Source organism: Bos indicus x Bos taurus, chromosome 28 (assembly GCF_003369695.1).
Source record: "Bos indicus x Bos taurus breed Angus x Brahman F1 hybrid chromosome 28, Bos_hybrid_MaternalHap_v2.0, whole genome shotgun sequence".
NCBI lineage: Eukaryota > Metazoa > Chordata > Mammalia > Artiodactyla > Bovidae > Bos > Bos indicus x Bos taurus.
Genome location: NC_040103.1, coordinates 10,369,814 through 10,394,259, shown reverse-complemented (window position 1 = coordinate 10,394,259; position 24,446 = coordinate 10,369,814). Strand labels below are relative to the sequence as shown.

The 24,446-nt window shown below is 37.2% G+C and overlaps 1 protein-coding gene across 1 annotated transcript in view; it reads right to left on the bottom strand.

The window, feature by feature from the left end:
• RYR2 (ryanodine receptor 2) overlaps window positions 1-24,446 on the bottom strand; it is an 830,352-nt gene that overhangs the window by 155,941 nt on the left and 649,965 nt on the right. The window contains exons 62-66 of the mRNA XM_027531123.1: window positions 23,276-23,397; window positions 15,097-15,146; window positions 3,825-3,885; window positions 1,962-2,200; window positions 402-483 (exon numbers count right to left, since the gene is read on the bottom strand). Of these exons, the coding sequence (XP_027386924.1) occupies window positions 402-483; window positions 1,962-2,200; window positions 3,825-3,885; window positions 15,097-15,146; window positions 23,276-23,397 (554 nt within the window). The remainder of the gene's footprint in view (window positions 1-401; window positions 484-1,961; window positions 2,201-3,824; window positions 3,886-15,096; window positions 15,147-23,275; window positions 23,398-24,446) is intronic.

Below are 24,446 nucleotides of genomic sequence, written 5' to 3'. Positions count from 1 at the left end.
GGGGACACCTTATCTTACTTGATCTGTCCACATCCTCTGACATTGCAAATCTTCCCCTCTTGAACTTAAGAAAAAATTAAACTGGTTTAATAACTACCCATATTCAGTCTTTTATAAGATTCATTAATGTTTTAAAGTTTAAACTTTATATTAAATATGGTCTTTACCATTATTGCTTTACATTTTTCATTCATAAATTGGCATTTATTATATTAATAAACATATCAATCAAATTTAGCATTTAGCTTAAAGATTGCCTAATTCCTCCCAAGGAATTCAACACATCAATCTGGTTGTTTAGTTTATAACTAAGGAAAAAGTTACAAAATGAAACCCTGGAAATGAATAATTATAACATCTAAAAAAACTATTAGTAAGAAGTTAAACTCTTAAAATCTTACCTTTCCACATAAATACTCTTGCTGGTTCCCAAAGCATACAAGCTAGTCAGAATTCTATAACATGACACCTGTACATCTTCCACTAAGGAAAAAGAGAATTTCATTCAAAACACTTGTTATCAATACACTGTCCTGAGAAAGTTTAGGCTAAAAACAAAATTCTATATCAAAGACATACTAATATTTTAATATTTGACAAAATATAAGAACATATAAAATTATATTTAAATTCATGATTATATTTTAAAATACAAAATTTAAAAATTATATTTAAATTACATTTAAAACTTTTTTCTCAAATAAAAGTCTTTTCTTGAAGGAGCTAAAAGCATTCTAAAGACTCATGCTCTGATTATACAGACAGAATATTATCAGGAACAATTTATCATTTTTCTTTAGGCATAAGAACAAGGATCTCTTCAAGAATAAAACTAAGCACAAGAATATCTGGGAGGACAGGTCCATTTTGACTCCTGTTTCAAAGGTACATAAAGACAGTATCTTTTATTTTAACTCTCAAATGAACAAGAATGAGAATGCTGGAGAATGGGGTGTATGATTTATTTCTGAAACAACTTAGAATTCAAAGCATAAGAAAGTTACTCTTGTAGTTTCTAAAGCTAGAAAATAAAACTTCTAAGATGATCTCTGATTTAATAAACATGTTCAACAGGCAAAGAAATATAAGAACCTTGGATTTCTAATGCCAACTCTGTTACCACTTTCTGAAGGACACACCATATCATTCTCCTCTCCCATACTTGTTTCTATGTCAACATGGGATGGGAAGTAATGTTCCCACTGGTTCAAGTAGTATCAATATTTCGAAACTAGTCTTGGTGCCATTCTCTGATTACCACAATGGTTTTTACAGAACTTTACCTGGGAGACCTACACCATTTGAGAGTCTGAGTGCGTGGGTCTGTGGGCAAGACCCACTTGACTGCTAGATATTGGCTTTTCTCTTCCTTCATGTTCATACAGGCAGAAGGGAAGGAACTTAGGTCATGTGTTCTCTTTCCACTCAAGCTTCGGCATTCTGTGGCTATTTTTAATAACTACAGAATTCCAGACAAAAACAGCAGATGAAATCCCCTATGAAAACAGACTGAAATCTATAAACCAAGGACATTTGAGCCACCCTGGTAGATCAATTATTTAGATACAGACTTTGTCTCAGCAGTCTTCACATATTGGTAGGAGAGCTTGCACAAACAATTTGCATCAACTCAGAAATAATTTGAAAACACTTAATGCTGCATGTCCTATGGTGAAACTGCATTAGAAAATTTCCAGGGAAAAAGACATCATAAAAAGAGTAAAATTTGGAACTTGTATGTCAACAATGTAGACTATCTATATCCACTACCTTACTGGTCCCTCCTGTGAATTCATGATCTACCTCTATAATAATGGTTTTGTAACTCAAATGTCAACTTCAAGTGTTCTTCCAAAAAAAAAAAAAAAATTTAAAGCAGTGTTTGAGTAATCTCTATGATGTGGCTGTTACAATTTCCGATTGTACCATTTAGATAATGAAACTCTAATAGATTTACATACATATGAGATCTTCTCCGAACTGATGCTGGCCAATATGCTCAAATAATGATGACAGCATTGGTAACAGTGCCACCGTGGTATAATTGATAATCTGAGTAACACCTTTGGGTTGGTTTCGGGTGTGGGTGAACTGGCCCTGCTTAAGATTCTCCATCGTCTTCTCCAGATCCTCTGCGGCATTGTCCAGGAAGGCTCTGAGTGCACTTTTAACACTCTCCAGGCCAGTCTTCATCACAGTCCTAGGGAGCAAAGAAGGGACAACTTATACCTTGTGGTAGGAGCACAGAAAATACAAATAAAACATGCTTTTAACTCATGTTTATTTGTTCATGACGATAGTCAACTTAATTTTTTTAATCCACTTTCAAATAACATTATTTTTCTTATATACTTGAAGTTATAGTAGTATCACTCCATACATGCATAATCTTTCCTAAATGCCTTTAGAGTCAACTTAATTAGGATCTTGAAGCAAAATGTAGTTCTTCTTTTTTTTTTTTCTAAACATCATCCCTACTCTCCCGACCCTCCCTGTGGCCGCACAAATGAGGAACCTTAATCCCCCAACCACGGATCAAACCCCAAACCTGCCCTCTATGTTGGGAGCCCTGAATCAACCACTGGACTGTTAGGGAAATCCCAAATGGCTCCCAAAGTTATAATGATGTATGCTTTTCAACTGTGGTCTCAAATTTTGAGAATACTTATTTCATGACTAACAAAACTTAGGTCCTGAGCAAGTTTAGTTCACCTCAGATCCAACAAAACTAGACTGTTTTGTGAGACAATGGGTGTGAAAGAAACATTTAATGGCGGTTAAACCAAGTTACCAACTGATAGACTTTTTTTTTTTTACTTTTAACGGTAGAAAATCCGTTTTTTCTAAATACGTCTCTGAAGACTGAACTCTGTATGAAAGTGACATGCTAAAAGCCACTATTTCACGTAGAAAATCAAGGTGTATAATTGTATCTTCTTTCTTTATTATATAAAACATCTCAAATAAAATCTTAAACATTAAAATGAATAATTCAAGGTATCACTGAATATTCTCTGTGGAAGACTTTTAGGAACTTTTATTTAGATATATCCTGGATAATTAATGAATTAAATGAATGGTTTAATGGCTGAATCAAGCTAACCAAATTGGTTTTGTATTTGGATTTCTGGTCATGGTGATATTAGGGCAGGGTAGAAAGTGCACGGACTTGGAAATTGGCCTACTTCCACACTTATTATGGAATCTTGAGCTTCACTTTACTCAACTGTAAAATAAGAATAAAACCCTCATGTTTCCTATAAAACTAAACATTATAACAAAATGGAGTACAACTACCATGCTTTGAAGTTAATAAGCTGTCTAGAGTTGTAGCTCATTATTTTTACCTCACATGATATAGTCCCAATGCAACTCTCAATTATATACCTAGCCACTACAGAAATTACTTGAAATTTAAATAACAATCTGTATCTGATTATATATAAAAATAATATAATGCTCTTGTATTACTGGGCTTCCCTTGTAGCTCAGTTAGTAAAGAATGTGCCTGCAGTGCAGGAGACCTGGGTTCGATCCCTGGTTTGGGAAGATCCTCTGGAGAAGAAAATGGTGACCCACTCCAGTATCGTTGCCTGGAAAATCTCATGGACAGAGGAGCCTGGTGGGCTGCAGTCCACGGGGTCACAAAGCGCTGGGCACGACTGAGCGACTAACACTTACTTACTTGTATTATTAATTTATAAAATATTTTCTTTTTCATCTGAAGTCTTCATTACAATTCCAACGAAGACACTAGCTTTTTCTTCAGATTCGTATATATCATTTTTACACTCATTGACTGAGATAAAAACATATCCATTTACCTTGCATCCAAAGTCTGACCCAAAATATGAAGACAGTTGACAATTGATGTTGCATCGTTCCCTAAAGAGGAAACAAATAGCTGTATAAACTGCTCTGAGAAATTCTCAATGTTCCTCTTTCTATTAACGCTTGTGTTCCAAAAAATTAGTCAAGGCACAACTCAATAAGGATAACTCAATTCAAGGGACTTTTTGATAATCAAGTTTAAAATCATGCAGTTTTTCTGCTTAAAAGTGGTTATGCAAATGTAAGTAGAAAAGCAATAAAGCATGTTTCATCAAATAGCTGACATACTCAAGAAGCATTCGAAGCACTGCACTATCCAAAGAATTTTAACTGGAGTCTTCAAACATATCCCCCTCCCAATACCAGTTCACATTATTTTTAAATCATATTGTATGTCAACTTTTTAAGTCAGCCGATATCCTCTGTGAAATGAGGTGAGTAAAGTCTAATAAAATTTAATTCCCTTTTAATTACCCCAAGTATGTCTGCTTTCTTATTGCATTCAACAGCATTAAGATGAATTATTTTGCCTGAATTTAACTGCATTCACATGAACTAACATGCCTGAATGTTGTTGGTCTTTGGTGAAAAAGAAGTACCAAACCATCATGTAAGAAAGTATCAGAGGCTGAAGAAGTTAGACATTACTTATGAGATATCTAAAATGGGGCAACTCCCCTTGAAAAATAAGATGAAACTTATTTTATAGGAATATTTCATCACTAAGTACAGAAATATGAATCATATAATACATATATTTTACTTTATGATAAGGATACAATAAAGAAAATATGAATCCAAAGTAACAAAGTGACCACACACAATATAGTCTGACACTGATCACTTCTTCATTTCATGCTTTCCTACATGTAATATACACAATAATTTCCTGGTCCTTAGGTTGACAACTCTTATTTGAATGTGAGTTTTTAAAACATTTGAGTATACTATACTCTTTATACACAAAAGTACCCTAAAATGAATGAATTAAACATACATGGAAATTAATAATTTCCTTAGTGTGTGGGCATTCCAGTTTAGTGGTATAACACAAATACGAAAAAATAAATTAGGTATTCATTGCTGAGACTCTTGAGTTCTTTCAGTAAATGTTCCATTAATCTCATGCTTTGAATCTCAGAACTTCCAATAATAATGATGACAAATGTTCCATTAATCTCATGCTTTGAATCTCAGAACTTCCAATAATAATGATGACAAAATCCGTAGAAGGGCAGAATTTGTCATGCCCCTGTCTATTAACTGGTGGCAGTGCTAGGGCTTCTACTATAGTCCTTAGAAGTATTTTTCATTTAGTTATTCATTCACTCAATAAATACACGATAAATACCAGGTACTCTTAAACTTCCAGTAATAAGCTAGAGTTATGGTACTTGCATTTTAATGGGGGACACATAATGAACTATTAAGCCAAAAAAAAAAAATCAATGTTACATAATATATAGCCAAGGTAAAAGTATATATAGCAGGGAATGGGGATGAGAGCAACTGGATAGAGTAACAGGGGGAGTGGTCACTGGGTCCTCCCCAAGGAGATGGCATTTGAGCAGAGATTTAAATGAAGTGAAAGGACAAACCATGTATATATATGGGAGAAGAGCCCAGGTGGTACAAACAGATGTGCAAAGGCTCTGGGGCAGAAAATGAACCTACTGATCCTGGCAAGGAAGTCAAGATGGATGCTGTGGACAAATTCAGGAAAAAGAAGGAGAATATATGGTGGAGACAAGGGAACCAAGTTCTAGAGTATCACAACCAGAGCAAGCACTTTGGACTTTTTTTTTTTAAGTGCAATAGGAAGACATTTTGAACAGAATGTGAGCCAATTTATACGTTAAGAGGATTAATTCCAGTGTGCCAAATTCTGGGAGGGCAAGAGTAAAAGTGAGTTAGGAAGCCCTTGCAGTAGTCTAGAACCAGTAGATTGAAGATGGCAAATTTGGCCTGGGATATTATTGGTGAAGCAATTAAGAACGTATGTTCAGTTTTTGCTTATGTGTTGCAAGTTGGTGAGAGGGAAAGGAGACAAGGATAACTCCGCAACTGTTTGGGTGAGCAAGTGTCTGAGCAGTTGGGTGAATGGTGGTAGGATTCAGTGATGTGTAGAGAGTACAAGGTGGACGTCAGAGAATGCAAGGGGATGGGAGGGGTGGGAGTTGGGTATTCTGCTTTCAACAGGTGAAGTGCAATGGACCTATTCATCTCAGCTTGAGATATGGAATAGGCAACTGATACAAAAATCCGGAGTGCAGAGATGAGATCTAAGTTGCAGCTGTAAATCTGGGTCTCCTAAGCATATGGACATTTCTTTGAATCATGGGGCTGAATGAAATGTTAGCATGAACATAAATATAGAGGCAGAAAGGTCCAATAACCTCTAATGTTTGGAGGTAAAAATCATAAGGAGGACGCAGCACAGAAAATGACAGAGCGAAGGCCTGGGAGGGAGAGGGGATACAAAGCGATGCCTATGAATCTAATAATGCAACCAAAGTCAGCACCAATTCAGAGAGGCTGGCCTCTAACTCTTTTCCTAAAACTCACAGTTATACTGTCCCTTTATACAGATGATCAGTATCTGTACTTCATACTGAGCCTGGCAATGCCTTTTTCCAAAAGGAGGCTCAGGGCATTTTAAACTTCTATTTGTATAAGCTCGTGAGGTGTGATTTTTGTTTGCTTTGTGCCCTGATGTAGCCCAGCACCTAGACTAGTGCCTGACACATAGCAGGAGCTCAATTAGTATCTGTGGGATGACAATGGATGTAAGTATGAAGAGGAAGAAAGGGCACCAGTGGCTAGACAAGTTCTGTGGGTCCAGTGAACATCTGTATGGTAAATATGAGATTTCTGTGATTATCAAAGTCACAAAACTATAAGCTCAGGCAGATATACATTTTCGGACACTCCAGATCAGAGAGTACAACTTTAAATGGAAACAGCCCTCCATAAAAAATGGTGGGGAAAAGACCCTAAGGAATGAAAGAAAGTATTAACTGAACTTTAGTGTTATAATGTATGGACCAAGCAAAAGAATCAATTTCATTGGCATGTATAGATGCCTAAACTAATGGTTAATCATGAAGAGATAAAGTATGCAGTAAGACTTTTAAATAAAATAGCAACCTGGATATTGTCCTTCTGAAGGAGATATAGATCACCATCATCAGGAATGTCAATCACACTATTAGTAAGAAGCAGAGGGGCTAGTTCAGAGCATAGTAAGATGTTAAAACTTTAAGGTGATGACTGTATTTTCACATACTTAACTGTATGCAATTTCTTAACTGCTCTAAGTAGTATAAAAACCAAAAGTTTGATACTTTCAACTGGTGTTTTTTCCAAGTTCAAGCTACTTCCTCTGTCTTCAAACATAACTCTCGTACTTCTAAACAATACTTACGGATTACCTAATATCTTTAAGATTATGTGTTTGTTTGTGTGTGTGTGTAACAGCAAAGATACAAAGGTACAAAATTAAAATTACAGCTCATAGAATCTAATGACAACATACAGCAAGCATAGGGTTTTTAAAAACATTGTTAGCAACTCATAAAATAAAACAACCCCCTAAATAATAACAAAGCTAAAGCTGTTAGAGTCAAAATATCCTTTTTGCATTTTAATCTCAAACTGTTTTGTGGTTTTAAATATAAGGTTTCTACAGTTCAGGAGTTTTCAATGGTATCCAAAATTTGATACATGTAACTGCTGCTGTTTTATAAACTAATATACTGAGAATTCGCAGAATGTTGACTTTCTCCTAGGAAAACAGTCAACAGTTATTCTAATTTTTATTCTTCTTTACTTTCCTAACATGGCTCCTGATACAATATCTCATTATACTATCTTCTCTGAAGAGATGATTAACCTTAGAAAAATCTTTATTAAGAAGATGAAATAAAATTATGCTAAAAGGTAAAAATTTCTCTCCAAATTATGAGTAGGTAGAAACTGAAGCATGCTGAAGATTTCATTACTTCCAAAGTCTGTGATATTGAAAAGATTAAAATTACTGAGTCCCTAACTTGGTGAAAAGTTTCAGTTCAACTAGAACATATATTGCACATGCTATTCTTTTGCTCAAAGTCAGGAAATCCTCTCAGAGTGGCATATTGAAATGAAAGAAGTATCTATCTTCTGATATTATGTTCATTGAAATGTCTGAGTCTGATATTTACCCTCTATAAGAATTAGGCTATTTTTAATATAGCAAGTTTCCTTTATACATTGAAACTCTTGCTTTTCTCATACATACTGTCCTAAAGCTACAGAATCTTTCAGTCACAGGAGTTAGACATGACTTAGTGACTAAACCACCATTCATCATTAAGAGGATCCTTAAGGTCTTAATGTGACTGAAAGATTCTGTAGTTTTAGGACAGTATGTATGAGAAAAGCAAGAGTTTCCTAATGTATAAAGGAAACTTGCTATATATGCAAAATAGATCATCAACAAGGACCTACTGTATAGCACAGGGAACTCTGCTTAATATTCTCTAACAACCTAAATGAGAAAATAATTTTAAAAAGAATAGATGCATATGTATGACGGAATCACTTTGCTGTAGACATGAAACTAACACAACATTGTTAACCAATTATACTCCAATAGAAAATAGAACTTTACATGTATACCTGTGGCGGATTCATTTTGATACTTGGCAAAACTAATACAATTATGTAAAGTTTAAAAATAAAATTAAAAAAAGGAAAAAAAAAAGTAGCAGATTGTGCTATTTTTAAAATTTAATTTAAACCATTAAATTCTTAGCATAATGACATACTCAGTTCTCCCAGAGCACTATCCTCAGGGATTCTTAGTGCTTCAAATGACTTTCATTTCATTATATGTATCCTATTAAACAAACATATACACAATCTGAACCTTTTTAGGGACAATACAAACATTAACAGTCGTTCCTCAGTATCCACAGGGGACTGGTCCCAAGACCCTCCCCCAACACCAAAATCCAAGGATGCTTGAGTCCCTTGTATAAAATAGCATAGTATTTACATTTAACCTACATGCATCCTCCTTTATACATTAAATCATCTCTAGATTACTAATAATAAAGAATACAATGTAAAAGTTATGTACAAATTTGTTGAGGTATGGTGAATTCAAGCACTACTTTTTGGAACCTTCTGGAATTATTTTTTTTGAGTATTTTTGATCCCTGATTGGTTGAATTCATAGATGCAGAGCCTGCAGATATGGAAAGATGACTGTAATATTTTCTAATATCTCCTGATACAAGAAAACTCTTCATTTAAATACAGAGTTTGGGGGGGGGGCAGGTCAAGGGGAATCAACATAAACTCAATCCACTAATTTTTTAATCAGAGAGAGATATCAATGGATAGAATTCATAATATTACTCTATTTACTATTAAAACTCTTTGAAAAACAATATTAAGATTTTGGCACCAGTTTAAATCAGTCATACTCACCCTAGAGGGAGAAAACAAGTATTTTAACAAAACCTGTTGCTTCATTTAAACATGTGATAATACTTGTCCAATATTCATGAAGCTAATATTGGAGCTGTATTAATGATGTGAAAATGTTGAGTTCTAGGGTTATTGAGGTCAACCAGAAGAAATATTGCTGATAAGAAATATGTTGATCATGCTGCAAAATGCTTGCTCTACTCCAGGCATTCCTAGAAACCTATTTGTCATCAAAGCTGGAAATTCTCCAGTAAATCCTAGGACTCTGGACTAACTGTCTTGCTAATTAACTGTCTTGCTAATGTGTTAAAAACTCAGCAGAAAACAGGAAAGTAGACAAAGCCTCTAAATGATAACTATTTTGTGCCAGCTTTCTCGAATAGTTACTTGAACTGAATAGATCATTGTTAGTAGACTTTAATGATCTTGTTTTAAGAGTCATTAGTTACAGTGTTACTTCCTTTTCAATGTAAGTGCTCTAAGTGGAAGGCTTTAAGAATTTTTTAAAAATGTGATTCTCACCAATTGTGAGATAAGTGGATACTATATTTTTCTTATTCTCAAGGAGAAAAAAATGTAAAGTTTGGGCTTTTTGTGAAGGTAAGAAAATTCCAAACTGATAGCACTTATCTCATTGCTAAAAGCATCTACTTACTTATCTACTCTTTAGACTGTAGTTTTCTTAAAGGTAAGACCTGGTTGGTTGATTCATTCCATCATAAGATATTTATAAAACAGCCACTATGTGCCAGACTTCCTCCTGGGCTCTGAGGATACAAAAATAAGCCTTCAAAGAGCTGAGTTTTGCACCAAAGAGAGAAGTTAATCTAGTAACTCATCACTGAGATGAAGGAAAAGTACATAGAGCTAAGAGAATGTTATAATAGTAGAGCGAGTATAATCAGAGAGGTCAGCTATGATCTTCCAGAGAGAATACTACTTAGGTTGAAATCTGAACGGTGGATAGTTCATCCCATGAGAGGGGCATATACAGGATCCCATTACAGTCAGTAATCATGGATGGTGCAAATGGCCTGAGCAGCTATGAAAATGACACTTTCAAGAAGCAGAAGGAAGACCACTTAAGCTGAGGCATCGTGAGGAAGCAAGAATTCTCTGGGAAACAGGGGTGGAGGGGTACACGGAGGGCAGACTATGAAACACTAACCAGATTAAATGGCCAGATTAAGAATTCTGATCTTAATTCTAGAGAAATGGGAAGCCACTGGCTACACAAGAGTATATTCAGTTTTGAGATCATTTTTTGCTTTGTCTTGTTTTTTGGAGGGGAGGCGAGAGATATGATGGTTTTGGAACACAGTTTAGAAAGGCAAGAGGGAGTTCTGAGAGCAGGGTTAGTATGTTCTTAGAGGCATGCAGGTGAAAGCCACCTGTATATTGGCTTAGGTTGGGAGTAGTAAAAAGGTAAAGAAATCTTCATTTTTCTATCCTCAGAGCCTAAGAGAATGCCTCACACACAGAAAATATTTACTGAATGAATGCATAAAATGAATGTCATTAAGGCATTTGATTTACTTCCACATGGAAAAAGAAAGCCGTGAAGAAGTCCTGTGTCACCATGCTATTCCTGTTGGAGTTATGGTTGCCAGATTCCACTTCCTCTAAAAATAACTGAGAGCCTTAAATAGGCTATAATAGCAGAAGTTGAGGATTCTCTAATTGCCTTAAAATTAGGCAGTTAGACATTCAGAATTTCCACTTAGCATACCAAATACCAAATGTTGCTCAGTCGTGTCTGACTCTTTGCTACCCTATGGACTGTAGCCTACCAGGTTCCTCCGTCCATGGGATTTTCCAGGCAAGAATACTGGAGTGGGTTGCCATTTCCTTCTCCAGGAGATCTTCCCAACCCAGGGATCAAACCCAGGTCTCCTGCGTTGTAGGCAGACGCTTTACCATCTGAGCCACCGGGGAAGTCCAAAGTGAGGGACTTAGCATAAATGAGGGAAAATGGAGGCATTAAAAGCAGTATTTCATTAGTCAACAATGTGTCCCTGAATATGGCACATGGGGTCCTTATACCTTGTCAACCTGCCTGGGTCTTAGCCAGTTCTAACTGATTTTCCAAAGTACAAGAACTTATTTGTTCCAAAATACACCAACTTATAATTACTAGCAAGCATTTCAGAAGTCAAAAGGGAAGACTACATATAAAACAGTTGCTATTTAGTCGCTAAATTGTGTCCAACTCTTTGCGATCCTATGGACTGCAGCCCGCCAGGCTCCTCTGTCCATGGGATTTCCCAGAAAAGAATACAGGAGTGGATTGCCATTCTCTTCTCCAGGGGATCTTCCCTACCCATGGATTGAAACCACATCTCCTGCATTGGCAGGTGGATTCTTTACCACTGAGCCACCAGGGAAGCCCTATATATAAAACAGATGCTATTTTACTTACTATTTTTTCCATAAAGTATTTTACAGGTATACCAGAACTACTGTTATGCTGGGAATATGGCTTGTTCCCCTTTTTAAAAATTCTACCTTTTTCTAAGATAAAATGAAGTGGTTTAAACACCTTCAAAAGCATATATGAGGCATAAAAACATGACTCATCTCTTTAATTCTTAGTGTGCTTCAATGTATAGAAAATATTTTAAAGTAGGTAAAAGATAAAGCAAATATAGAAGTTTAAATTTGGGGAATCCTCATTTTATATATCAGAAAATTTTCTGAACTAGAGATGAAGTTTTAGAGATATAATCTGGCAGCCACCTTAGAATAAATATTCCATTGCTGATCAAACTCAGCTCCCCACAATTACCACCATCATGACAAGAGTTTTGCCTCCTGGTGTTTTTTAATGCTTCCTTCTTATCACTAATCGCACCTTCCTGACATGTTTCAGGTTAATGTATTTCTTTCTATATGTTTTGCTACTTGACACAACCCCAAGTATTTCTTTGTTAAATTCAACTTTCACTTCTGTCTCACTTTATTCTTAAGTTAGGCCGTGAACAATTTTTTGAACTAAGTACAGGAAAAACATTTTGATCATCAGTTGGTGTCTCCCAGAACACAGAAAAAAATAATGTAAAGATAGGGTGAAAGAAAAAAGTAAGAGATTAATATGTCCATATACAAAAGACCACTGTATATATGCTGTTAGATCTCTTTTTCTTTAGGAAAATCCACAATGGTAAAATTGATACATCAAATGGTCAATACTTGGGACTTCCCAGACAGTTCAGTGGTTAAGACTCCATGCTATCACTGTGGTGGGGCACAGGTTGATCCCTGGTTGGGTAACAAAGATCCCGCATGCCCCATGATATGGCCAAAAGATAATAAAAGTTAATTTTTTTAAAGTAAATACTTGAATTATACCACTTCTGCTTTGATGTGAAAATGCCTAGATTTTAAAGATTTCATGGTGCATGCACTTTAAATAGCTAACTGCCCTAGTTTAGCCTGTATGTAACTTGAGTCATCTAAATATAAGCTGTACAAATAAGGCTAAGAATATCTTAGACTTGAAAGTGGTATGATTACAGTTTACAAAGCACTTTAACATTCATCGTCTCATATGAGATTTTATATATACAATAGATCTCTAAAGTTAGTAGTTATTTTAATCTAGTTTCAAAATGAAAAAAATAAAATAAATAATTATCAAGAGAAGTCAAGTCCCTTGTCCAGATCATTCAACTGGTTCAGTTACAAAGAGGGGACTTACATACAGGTTTTCTGATCAAAGTCCATTATTTTCTTCAGGACATCATGTTAATGTCTGAAACCAAGCTATAGCTATAATATGTAAAGTTTACAAGTCTAAGACCTAAATGCTAAAATGTTGACAAAGCTATATTAGAGTATTGTTGAATAATAAAGACTTCTTGACCTTTGTATTGTTTTATAAGCAAATGCCAAAGCGAATTTGAAAAAATAATGTGACATTAATAAAATGCACATTAAAGTATGCTTTCCAGATAAAGACACACAGAAGTTCTCCAATAAATTCCTGTTAAAAATAAAAAATAGTTATATTTAAAGGCAAAAGGATATAATATACAACGCCTAGATGAAATATTAGAATCACAGATGAAATGAAGGTCAAAATCCAGTTCTTCTCCTCTGATTATTACAACAAGTTACAGTATGTATTTATCTTCCATTACTGAGCCCTTAATATATTCAAAGGGAATAAAGGAGATTAAACAACAGGCAAAATTAATACATGGTAATGAAAGTCTACATTAGTAGACCACTAGATTAGTTTAAATATAGTTCCTTTGCAGAGGGCTATAAATTGCAAAATGGCACGAGGTAGGCTTCTGGGATGCTGAAAATGTTCTATGCCTTGAACTGAGAAAAATGGGCAAATACATGTAAAATTCCATCAAGCTATGTCATCATGCTGCTCTTAAGATTTGTGTACTTCACTGTATATATGGAATACCTCAAAAAATTTAAAATGTGAAGTTATAGCAAAATGTAACATTGGAAACCAAGAGGTTAAAATATGTAAGATGCTAGAGATAAACAACAGAAAGTATTATGGGGTCCCCACCAGAGGTAGATATAATTAGACAGTATTCTCTGAAGACAGATGGAGAATTTTTGAATACATAATTATTATGAAAAGGTTAAAGAGTACATGAAAGTTCTGTCTGAATAATTTACATAGAAGTTCTTCTAAGTTGAAGAGAAGTCAAAACAAAAGGCTGTCAACTGGAGATCATTCGGAAGGCAATTTCCCCATGAATTTTGGATAACTGAAACATTAATGCAAAAACCTCAGCAATTTATGGGAATCATATCTTAAGAGTACCCAAACGTTGGATATAATAATATTAGAAACCAAATGCAGCATTAAGTAGTCATATCTAGAAGCTATCATTTCTCAAACAAATGTAAAGAATGTAAAAATTATTTGCATATATATACACACACACACACAGATATACATGTACCTATTTCTCAGTTTATCCTTTGTGGCTTTTATAGAAATAACATAATCCTTAGGGTTTTTGGTGAATGGACTAGGACTTATAAATCTCTAAACACACTCAATGTTTTCTTACTGAAGTCACCACAACACTGTCTCAAAATCTAGAGAGCTTTGGGCTAAAATTTGCCTTGGCAGTTTATGAATGCAGATGCAGGAAAGTGTAAAAAATAAACTGCCAACTGCTATAGAGTCTTAAAGCCCCACTGCAAGGAGAGTCTGTGAAAAGTGAGTGACTGCCCTGCATGGCTACTGGAAAGCAGGGTTTGGGAACATGAACTTCAGCTACATGAATTCTCAGAAATGAACAAAAACTGACTACTGTGGGGTTTGGAGGTACCAGAGAACTTGCTTTTGGCAAACCCAGGCCTGTCTCTATTATGAAGTTCCAATGTCTGGAATACAGTCAACATGCAAATTTGTAGTCAAGAGCATTGAAAAAGTAAGTACAATTAAAAACTGTGGATGGGTATTTAATCTATCAGAGATAAGCAAACACAAATTCAGAGGCCCAGTTTTGCTTCACCCCTCTGAAATAAAATAAGGTAGAAACTGCCGTTTTCATTCATTTGATCTTTAATAATATAAGTTTGTGATTTTCAAGTGTGCTTTGGACTGGTATACAAACTTACGGTCTTCAATTTTACTATAGGTAATGCTACTCATAAACAACCTTGAGGACCTTACCTTGGCCTATGACGACCATGCATGCAGCCATGCAAACATGCATTCATGCAACATAGCAGCACACAACACAGTGCAAAAATGGCAAAGAAAACCAAGTGATGGCCATGCTAGTATTTGTTTAAGGGTCTCCTTACCAAATAGTGAAATCCTATGCCTGACAAGAACTCCAAGTTTGCAGAATAGGCTGAAGACAAAAGAAAAACAAAAGAGAAAAGGGAAAGGGGGAAGGGAAGGTAGAAAAAACAGGGAGAAATTAAATTCAAATGAAATAAAACAAAAAAAAAAAAAAAAGAAGAGGAAAAAAAGAAAAATAAACAGCTGATATATGAGCCGGAAAAAAGCAACATGATGTCACGCAGAAAGAATCAATTCTCTGAGCAGAATGTGGAGTAAAGGTATTAAATAAAGAGTCTTTGAGTGCATATCTTTAACAAACACGGTTAAAAAAGCACATATTATAAGTAAAGGAACCAAAAAAAATCGAAAGCAAAGCTAATTAATATAAAAGCAATCTATACAAACCCCACAAAAGTATAACTACAGAAAACCATAAGGAAAAAAAATTAATTTTATCTGTACCAAAGTACTACTGAAATTCTAGAATTTTTTGTGGTTGTTATGGGCATTATTTAACAATGGAAGTATGGTGCTTTGTGCACAAAATGCTACTTTTAGTATGTTTTCCCATTTGAACTTTCCTTCTTCTAGACCTTGACCATTATCCCATAGACATATACCAAAGCATCCAGTGAATTTCACACAATGAACTAGAAAGAGAATTTAAACCATTTATAATCACTCAAAGAAAAACATTACAGCTGTTATCACTTAAAGGATTTTGAATGCTAATACATGAGTCAAAAATATATCTCCTCTAGAGTGAGTTCCCAGGTCTCTGTGCCCTTCCTGGTGCTCACCAACAGAAGACTCCAAATAAGGGTGCCCAGCACTCAGCATGACGGCATTGCTGTGCACCAATGCTCACATCAGAACCCAGAATCTGGGCAGTACCTGGTCTTGTCCTGTCTTGTCTGTCACCAGGCAGCCTGGTGACTTTCTTGTTGGGTCCTATTTTTAAGAACATCTCACTTCCACATTACAGCCCCTTCTAAATATCCCTCAGGATTCAGCTCAGGACATGTTTACTCCAAGAAGCCTTTTCTAACACCTGGGAGTGCTCCTTTAGCACTCCCAACCCAGGCTCACAGAAGTCCCCTCCCAGCCAGGGGCCATTTGCAAATATCTATCATGACACTTAACCTCCATATTTATACACCTGACATTATTTTCACATCTATCCACACTCTTCTGAACTCTCAGACACACAGGTGTTCCACAGCTAGAACTTGCCAAAGCTCTAATTTTGAATATCCACTTGTATAGCACCACCTACATGAGCCTGATTTTTCCAGTCATGGTAGCAGCTATGTCCTGACAACCCTGTCCTCTCTTGCCATCTTTGCCATCACTACCAGGATACAGATATACATGCTCAGTCCTGGGGATATAGACTATGCCATGGAATACAGTGCTGGCAACTGCTCATGGCAGAATGGGAAAAAGGAGACAGAATCACCTTTTTCATGTTGACCACTTTCACAGTACGTTTTGCCCATTATTTCTCACTTTAGTAACAATGTGATATAATTTATTGGTGAAAAGTAATTATATAGGGCATAGGGTGGCTTTTCCAAGAAAATATTCATCCGCAAGTGCTTAAATGACTTTGAAGTCTTAGGAAATCTCTTACCAGTGCTCTTTTTTTTTTTTTCAATGATCTTGTCAAGTAGACATTAGACACAAGATTCAACCTTAGTCCACTGAGCTGCATTATCTATCTTTAGGCTCTAACTGAAACGAACAAAGACAATAAAACAAAAGCACCTTTCTCCAGGTATCCTCATTCACTGAGCTTTCTCTGTGTTAAGTCAATAAGGGTCTGTCTCTGGGACTTCCCTTGTGGTCCAGTGGTTAAGACTCCAAGCTTCCACTGTAGGAGCCATGGGTCTGATCCCTAGTTGGGGAACTAAGGCCCCATATGCCAAGTCACACAACCAAAAGAAACCCCACAAGGATACGTCTCCATCTGAAGAGAGTGTTTGCATCTTAGAATTGCATACATTTTGGATTATTGGAAACTATTTTAAGCGGCATCTTTTACCTGTTACTCACCCTCTCTAGTATTAGGGTGAAACATTCTGAGATGATGTTGAGTTTTTAATACGCAGATCATGTTGTAACCTGATTAATCTAAACCTGGGATGTTTTGTGATGATGGGAAACAGAATTGCTCTGTATCCCATCCCATCAGATCACATTTACGTCTGAGAATCTGTCACAGAAAAATGACTTCTTATGATATCAGCTGTTTCCTAACCCTGTTAGTCGCTCAGTCATGTCCAACTCTTTGCGACCCTGTGGACTGAAGTCTGCCAAGCTCCTCTGTCCATGGGGATTCTCCAAGCAAGAACACTGGAGTGGGTTGCATTGCCTTCTCCGATTCCTAATCCTAGTTATTCCTAATTAGTAACAGATGTGTCACCAGAGAGACATACAGATACATGTTGGGTTGGCCAAAAAGTTCATTCCAGTTTTTCAAGACATATCATATAGATGGGAAAACCTGAATGAACTCTTTGGTAAACCCAATGGAAAGCTGCTGCTAAGTCGCTTCAGTCGTGTCTAACTCTGTGTGACCCCATAGACGGCAGCCCACCAGGCTCCCCCGTCCCCGGGATTCTCCAGGCAAGAACACTGGAGTGGGTTGCCATTTCCTTCTCCAATGCAGGAAAGTGAAAAGTGAAAGGGAAGTCGCTCAGTCGTGTCCGACTCTTAGGTCCTCAAAAAGGACAAATCATCTCTCTCCCTTCCTATGCTATCCCCTTTCAGGGTGTAGTTCCCGTGCAAACTCTAGGTCTGACTATTATCAGTGCTAACCTATAGTTTCTTTAAAGCACTTTCCATAATCTTGTTACTCCCTTTCCCTGTACCCTTCACTACTAACATACTTAAGAATTCAAAATGCATCTGCAGCTTCCTCCCTGACTCTCTGCCTTGTGAGTGTCCTTTCCACCCCTCGTGGCTTCTCCTTGAAGTTCTCAATACCCTCCAAATAGCTCATCTAATAACCTCTTTTTCAACCTCCATCCTGCAGGGCTCTCCACAGTCTCAGCATCATTAACTACTCACCTCTGTGAAACCCTGGTCTCTGTTTTACAGTATTATTTCCCACTTCTTTGCTAATGAGTTGTTCTCTCTGTTCTTCAAATATCCACTTCTGAAAACCCTCCAAGTGTAACAATTTTCCAAGTTTTTGTGTTCAGCCCTTTCAGCTTCTCCCTGCTTTTCTCTTGGTTTCCTCTTGCTTTCCAAGCTTCAAGCATTAGATGGGTATAGATTGTCCCCAAATACGTCATTTCTTGCCCTGATCTCTCCAATACCAAACACCTATTTCTCACTTCCTGCTGTACACTTCCAGCTAAAATGACCTGTTAGCACTTACTTCTTCTTCCAGAAGCACTGGTTTAAACAAACTCAACCTCTTCTCAAAACTGTGTTGTGCTGTGCTAAGTTGCTTCATTCATGTCCAACTCTGCAACCCCATCGACTGAAGCCCACCAGGCTCCTCAGTCCATGAGATTCTCCAGGCAAGAACACTGGAGTGGGTTGTCATTTCCTCCTCCAGGGGATCTTCCCCACCCAGGGATTGAACCCATCCCTCTTACGTCTCCTTGTTTGGCAGGTGGGTTCCTTACCACTAGCGCCACCTCAGTTCAGTCGCTCAGTCATGTCCGACTCTGTGCGACCCCATGGACTGCTGCATTCCAGGTCTCCCTGTCCACACCAACTCCTGGAGCTTACCCAAACTCATGTCCATTGAGTCGGTGCCATCCAACCATCTCATCCTCTATCATCCCCTTCTCCTCCTGTCTTCAATCTTTCCCAGCAACAGGGTCTTTTCAAATGAGTCAGCTTTTTGCATCAGGTGGTCAAAGTATTGGAGTTTCAGTTTAAGCATCAGTCCTTCCAATGAACATTCAGGACTGATTTCCTTTAAGATGGACTGGCTAGATCTCCCTGCAATCCAAGAGACTCTCGAGAGTCTTCTCTAACACCACAGTTCAAAAGCATCAATTCTTCAACACTCAGCTTTCTTTATAGTCCAACTCTCACATCCATACATGACCCCTGGACAAACCATAGCCTTGACTAGATGGACCTTTGTTGGCAAAGTAATGTCTCTGCTTTTTAATATGCTGTCTGGGTTGGTCATAGCTTTTCTTCCAAGTGACAAGTGTCTTTGAATTTCATGGCTGCAGTCACCATCTGCAGCGAGTCTGGAGCCCCCAAAAATAAAATCTGTCACTGTTTCCATTGTTTCCTCAAAACTACTTCTTCTGAAGTATCTTGCTTTCATTAGTCACACCAGCACTGTTCTAACCACTCAGTACAGAAACTTCAGCCCCACGTCGGCCTTCTCTTGTTTCCCTGCCACAAGACTCATTACTGAGGCACGCTGGTTTCCTCCTTCTGTGTTTCTCACACCCAGCCTCTTTCTGTGTTAATGTCTCCTCTGCATTCCCAGCACTTTATATATGGCTCCAACGTCACTCATCACAACGTAGTATATGGCCTAGCTCTATATGCATGTGTCTACTCAGCTGTACTTCTAAGTCCATTAAAGGTAGGAACTGTGCCCTCGTACCTGTGTGTTTATCCTCAGACCTAGGATAGCATCTTGTACCCAGCAGGCATTCAGAACACTTGCTGAACAAACTCAAGGGTAGCACCACCTACTGGAGGCATCTCTTCTGTTACAACAGCCTGCATCCCTGTCATAGCTCTGAACGGCTGCTGTGGTCTCCTAGCCATGCTGCTGCTACTGTTAAGTCACTTCAGTCATGTCCGACTCTGTGCAACCCCATAGACGGCAGCCCACCAGGCTCCCCTGTCCCTGGGATTCTCTAGGCAAGAACACTGGAGTGGGTTGCCATTTCCTTCTCCAATGCATGAAAGTGAAAAGTCAAAGTGAAGTCGCTCAGTTGTGTCCGACTCTTAGCGACCCCATGGACTGCAGCCCACCAGGCTCCTCCGTCCATGGGATTTTCCAGGCAAGAGTACTGGAGTGGGGTGCCATTGCCTTCTCCGCCTAGCCATGCTACTCTTATCAATCCCACTTTTGCTGCCAGGCTGTTCTCAATTCTTCTATTTAAAAAGCATTAATGTCTTCTTAGTGCTCATGAATTATTTTTAAATTTTTTTTTTAAAAAAGAAAAATGACATTTTATTCTGGCAGTTACTATCAATTACAGTGTTCCATAAGGAATCTATATAACCTACATTTCCCCTAAATGACCCAGCTTCTACTCTTTATGTTGTTTTCTAGAAAATATCCCCCTTTCTTAATCTCTGATCTGCATGTTTCTAAGATCATCTTTGACTGTCATGACTTCCATACATCTTAGCCCATCCATACCCATCCAAAGCAGTCTTACTTTATTTGGAATCCCATAGCACTGCTTGGCTTTCTGCTACTGGAACTATATGTATTCCCATACACTTAGCCACTGCCATGAACACTCCTGGAGTACAGCAGAGCAATAAATGCTTGATATATAATTTCTAGTGCCAGAACGTATTCAAACAACTAATGGGAACAACTTGGTTTTAACTGTGGAAAAGTTAACTTAGACCCACTCAACTATAGCTACACACAGCTATTAAATCATGGCAATGCTTATTATGTGTATGAAGCTATGCTTGTATGTTCACAGTAGCAGGATCAGTTTTTTTTAATCTATTTCATTCTTTTTTTTTTTTTTTTTTACTTATTTTAGTCACTAAAGTAATACTTAGCTGAAGTGGTACAAAATCAGATTTATAAATTTCAGTGATTCCACTTCAACATGCCAAAGAAATTGTTTGTTTTCATTAATGTGGCAGTGATGTTGGTTATTTTAAAACATAGTTTTATGATTATTAAGGTAAGATTTTTTTCATTTTAAAAACTTAGAAAACACATAAAAATAGTAATACAAAATCTACATGTACTACATAAAGAAAACTACCATTAACAATAAATTTATCCCTTACCACTACTTTTCTATACCTAAAAATTTAGTTTAAAAAAAAATCCAGATCAATACTATTTGAACATGTATTTTATTTTTTAAATAATTTCCCTAAGTTGTCACATATTTATATCCATCATCATTTTAATGACTGGACAACATGTACCATAATTTGCTTATCATCACCTTATTCATTTTTCCACTCTGAGTTTTTTTTCTCTCTGAGCTTAAGTTCAACCTATGTTTGGCACAAAAGTACTGTAAAGAAATCAGTTACTTTTCCTATTATATCTCTTATTTCTGTGTGTTGGAATTTTAATGGCATATATTTCTTTTGGAAGTGCTCATTGGAGAAGTAAAACTTATCAACCCTCTTTCCAAGAGGTGAAGAAAAATTTGAAGATGAAATCATTAAAAACTGGGGAAGTATTACTATAAGGGCCCCAAACTACATTAATGAAGGCTAGCACAGACTCATGCTGTTCTTCTGATTTATTATATGAGGGATATATTTGGTAAAGGAAAATTAGTTACTTCTATAACTAGTGAATTATTCTCAGAGTAAGACTAAAACTGAAATGACGATAACAAAACCCAAAAGGGGAGGGGAAAGAGCAGAATTCACACATTTTTTTTAATTTCCCCCTATATTCTCTAATTATATTGTGTTCACTTATGTAACTGAATGTCATTAAATTAACACCACCTGTAAGAACAAAGTTTCTGTTACAAAAGGCTAACTGGCCAGAGACGACCAGGTGCCTGTGCAGCTGCCTTGGTTTTGGTGTTTAAGGTAACAGTGCACTGGTGTTCTTCCACCTACGGTGTGCACTCAACTGTCCACAGGGGGACACGGGGCCAGCGATGTGGATGAGTGCATGTATGAACTGAGGCGGGAAGGGTCCCCCTCTCTCCCAGAGAAGACGGAAAGAAGGCCAGGCCCAAGTGGGCAAGGGATGAAGTTTGTATCTTGGAAAACAGTTCTTCCTTCTCTTTTCTTCCGGTAACACAGTTGGTGTAAACAAAGTAAGCCACTGGGATGGATTCTCTGTTATCTTTATCAGCTTCACAAGAACCTTATTATTTGAAGAAGTTTGGAAACTTTTTTAATGCTGTTGCAATCCTACATCACATAACTGGCTACTTATTGGTTGGTAAAACAGGCAATAAACAAACTCAAGAGATGAGCTTAAAATCCCACCCCCAGTGTTATGTAACAAAGGAATCTTATTTATTCTTTACCCTCTGGTGGCAGGCTATATTCAATCTTATCTCATTCTGTTCAATAGGCTGATATTGCACTGCCATCCAGCATATTATTAAAGTCAAGTCCATGCTATGACTCTAAAACTGCTCTAAAATGTCTTAAAAAAAAAAAAAAGAGGCTTGTTTTCCAAGCAAGGTACTGTTGACAGATACATAGACACTGTGAGATAATAAATGCATATTCTTTTAAAACATTAAACCTGTGATAATTTTGCTAAACAGCAATAGATAGATAAAAAGAAAGTGAAGTCCAAGGAAACCCTGTATTCTGCTTTATACAGGGGACTCATTTTCACAGAAATTTTTTTTCAATACAATCTATAAGCTTGGTATAGACTCCTGAGCAGTGTAATACAGAAGCAGACTTTCTCAGGAATTGATTCTCATGCATCCTAACTTCTGGCAGAATTTTTAGGACTTGAAATTGCCAGCAGAATCACAAATCTAAAGAATACTTAGGTTTAAACATAAATGAGAAAGCACTGCTAGGATGTAGCTTGAGTGGTGTGAATGGAAAACCTCAGAAAGTATATATGTTTACATCATTTTATTCCAGGATAGGTCATAATTTTTTTCATTTAAAATTATAATTACTGTAAATGAGATCTTGCCCTCCTGAAAAATACAGGCCGGCAAAAATATTAGATTTGAAAAAATGTTAATGAAACCAATGTTAAGAGCATCATTTATCAAAAATACTAATATACTAATGTATCTCTAGCCTCTACTTGTGGATTCTGAACTGTGTATTTTATTCCCTCAACTCAGTATTATATTTAGCAGTAAAATATAAGAAAATTCAATACCTAGAACACATGTATTAACTTGCCCAAACCATCATCTTTGTAGTATTTGATTCCCAGGGGCCAAGGAAGATGGGTGAACACTCTGCATGCTCCTACTTCAAGATCCTGAGATACTCTTTCTCAAATGCAAATACACTTAAACAATAGTCTTTATTTTTATAGCTGTTTACCTAGTCACCATTTCTTTCTCTTTGTTTGATGCATGTCCTCCAGAACAGAGAGGTCTGCTTGCTGCAGATAAGAAGTATAAACGGTGGTTTTTGAAATACTGATCAATTAAAGGAAGAACGACCTGAAAGAAAGGAAAAGAAAACAGATCTACACAGTGGAATCTTTTGGGGGACCAATGCATGCTGAGTCTTTGGTGCAGCCAGAGCTCTGTTCACATGCAATGAGTCCCCAACATTCACAGCCATGCCAGTCAGCACCATTTCAGAGTATCCCTCTCTGCTCTCTCCAGTCAGTGCATGCGTATGTGTGGCGGGGGAGGGGGACGCAGGAGTAGGTTGGAGTGGGGTGTCATTATGAAAAACACACTGAGTTTTCAGTGTTTGAAATTAGTCTCAATACATTCTCAAATGAAATAGTCTTAATATTTTCACACACTGCAGTTTCGTGCCCAAAAGATTCAAAGGCAATCAAGGATGACCTTCTATGGAGTCTCTACTATGTCTGAGGACTGTATCTGACATGCTATAATCCCATGTGTCCCAGTGACCACTTTGTATGGTAGGTGTTATCAACTCTGTTTTCGAGGTTGAAGATGGAGATGAAGATAACTTGAGGTGAAGACAGTGAATGATTTACTCAGACACATCGCCACTTACCGACTTACAAAGTTCTTCATCCCTGGCCTTGATCAAAGCCTACCTCTCAATTCTGCACTCTAATCCTGCTGGCCTTTGTCCAATCGCCCCTCCCCCATCCACAGGCTGTATACATGCCATGCCCTCCGTCTGAAATGTCCTTCCCACACCCAGTAACCACCGAGTCACTCCACCCCTCCTGCAGGCCTCAGCGCAGCAGCACTTCATCAGGTAAGCCTTTGCTGGCCTATCACGGACATAAACTCCCCATATCCTCTGGTCCTCTAACATCATTTGCAATTTTATATTTTATTTGTGTGACTTTGGATTAGTCTGTCTCCCTAAGAGCCTATAAGGTGCATGAGAGATAAAAACATTTGGGGGATTGTTTAAACCCCTCTCTTGGCCTCTATGACCCCTGCTTGCTCTGTTTCATTTATCACTGATTCACTTGTGCCTAGGACTCTGCTGCAAGCCTGCAGCAAGCATTAGATATATATTCATTGAAGAAATAAATGAAAAAGGTGATAATAAT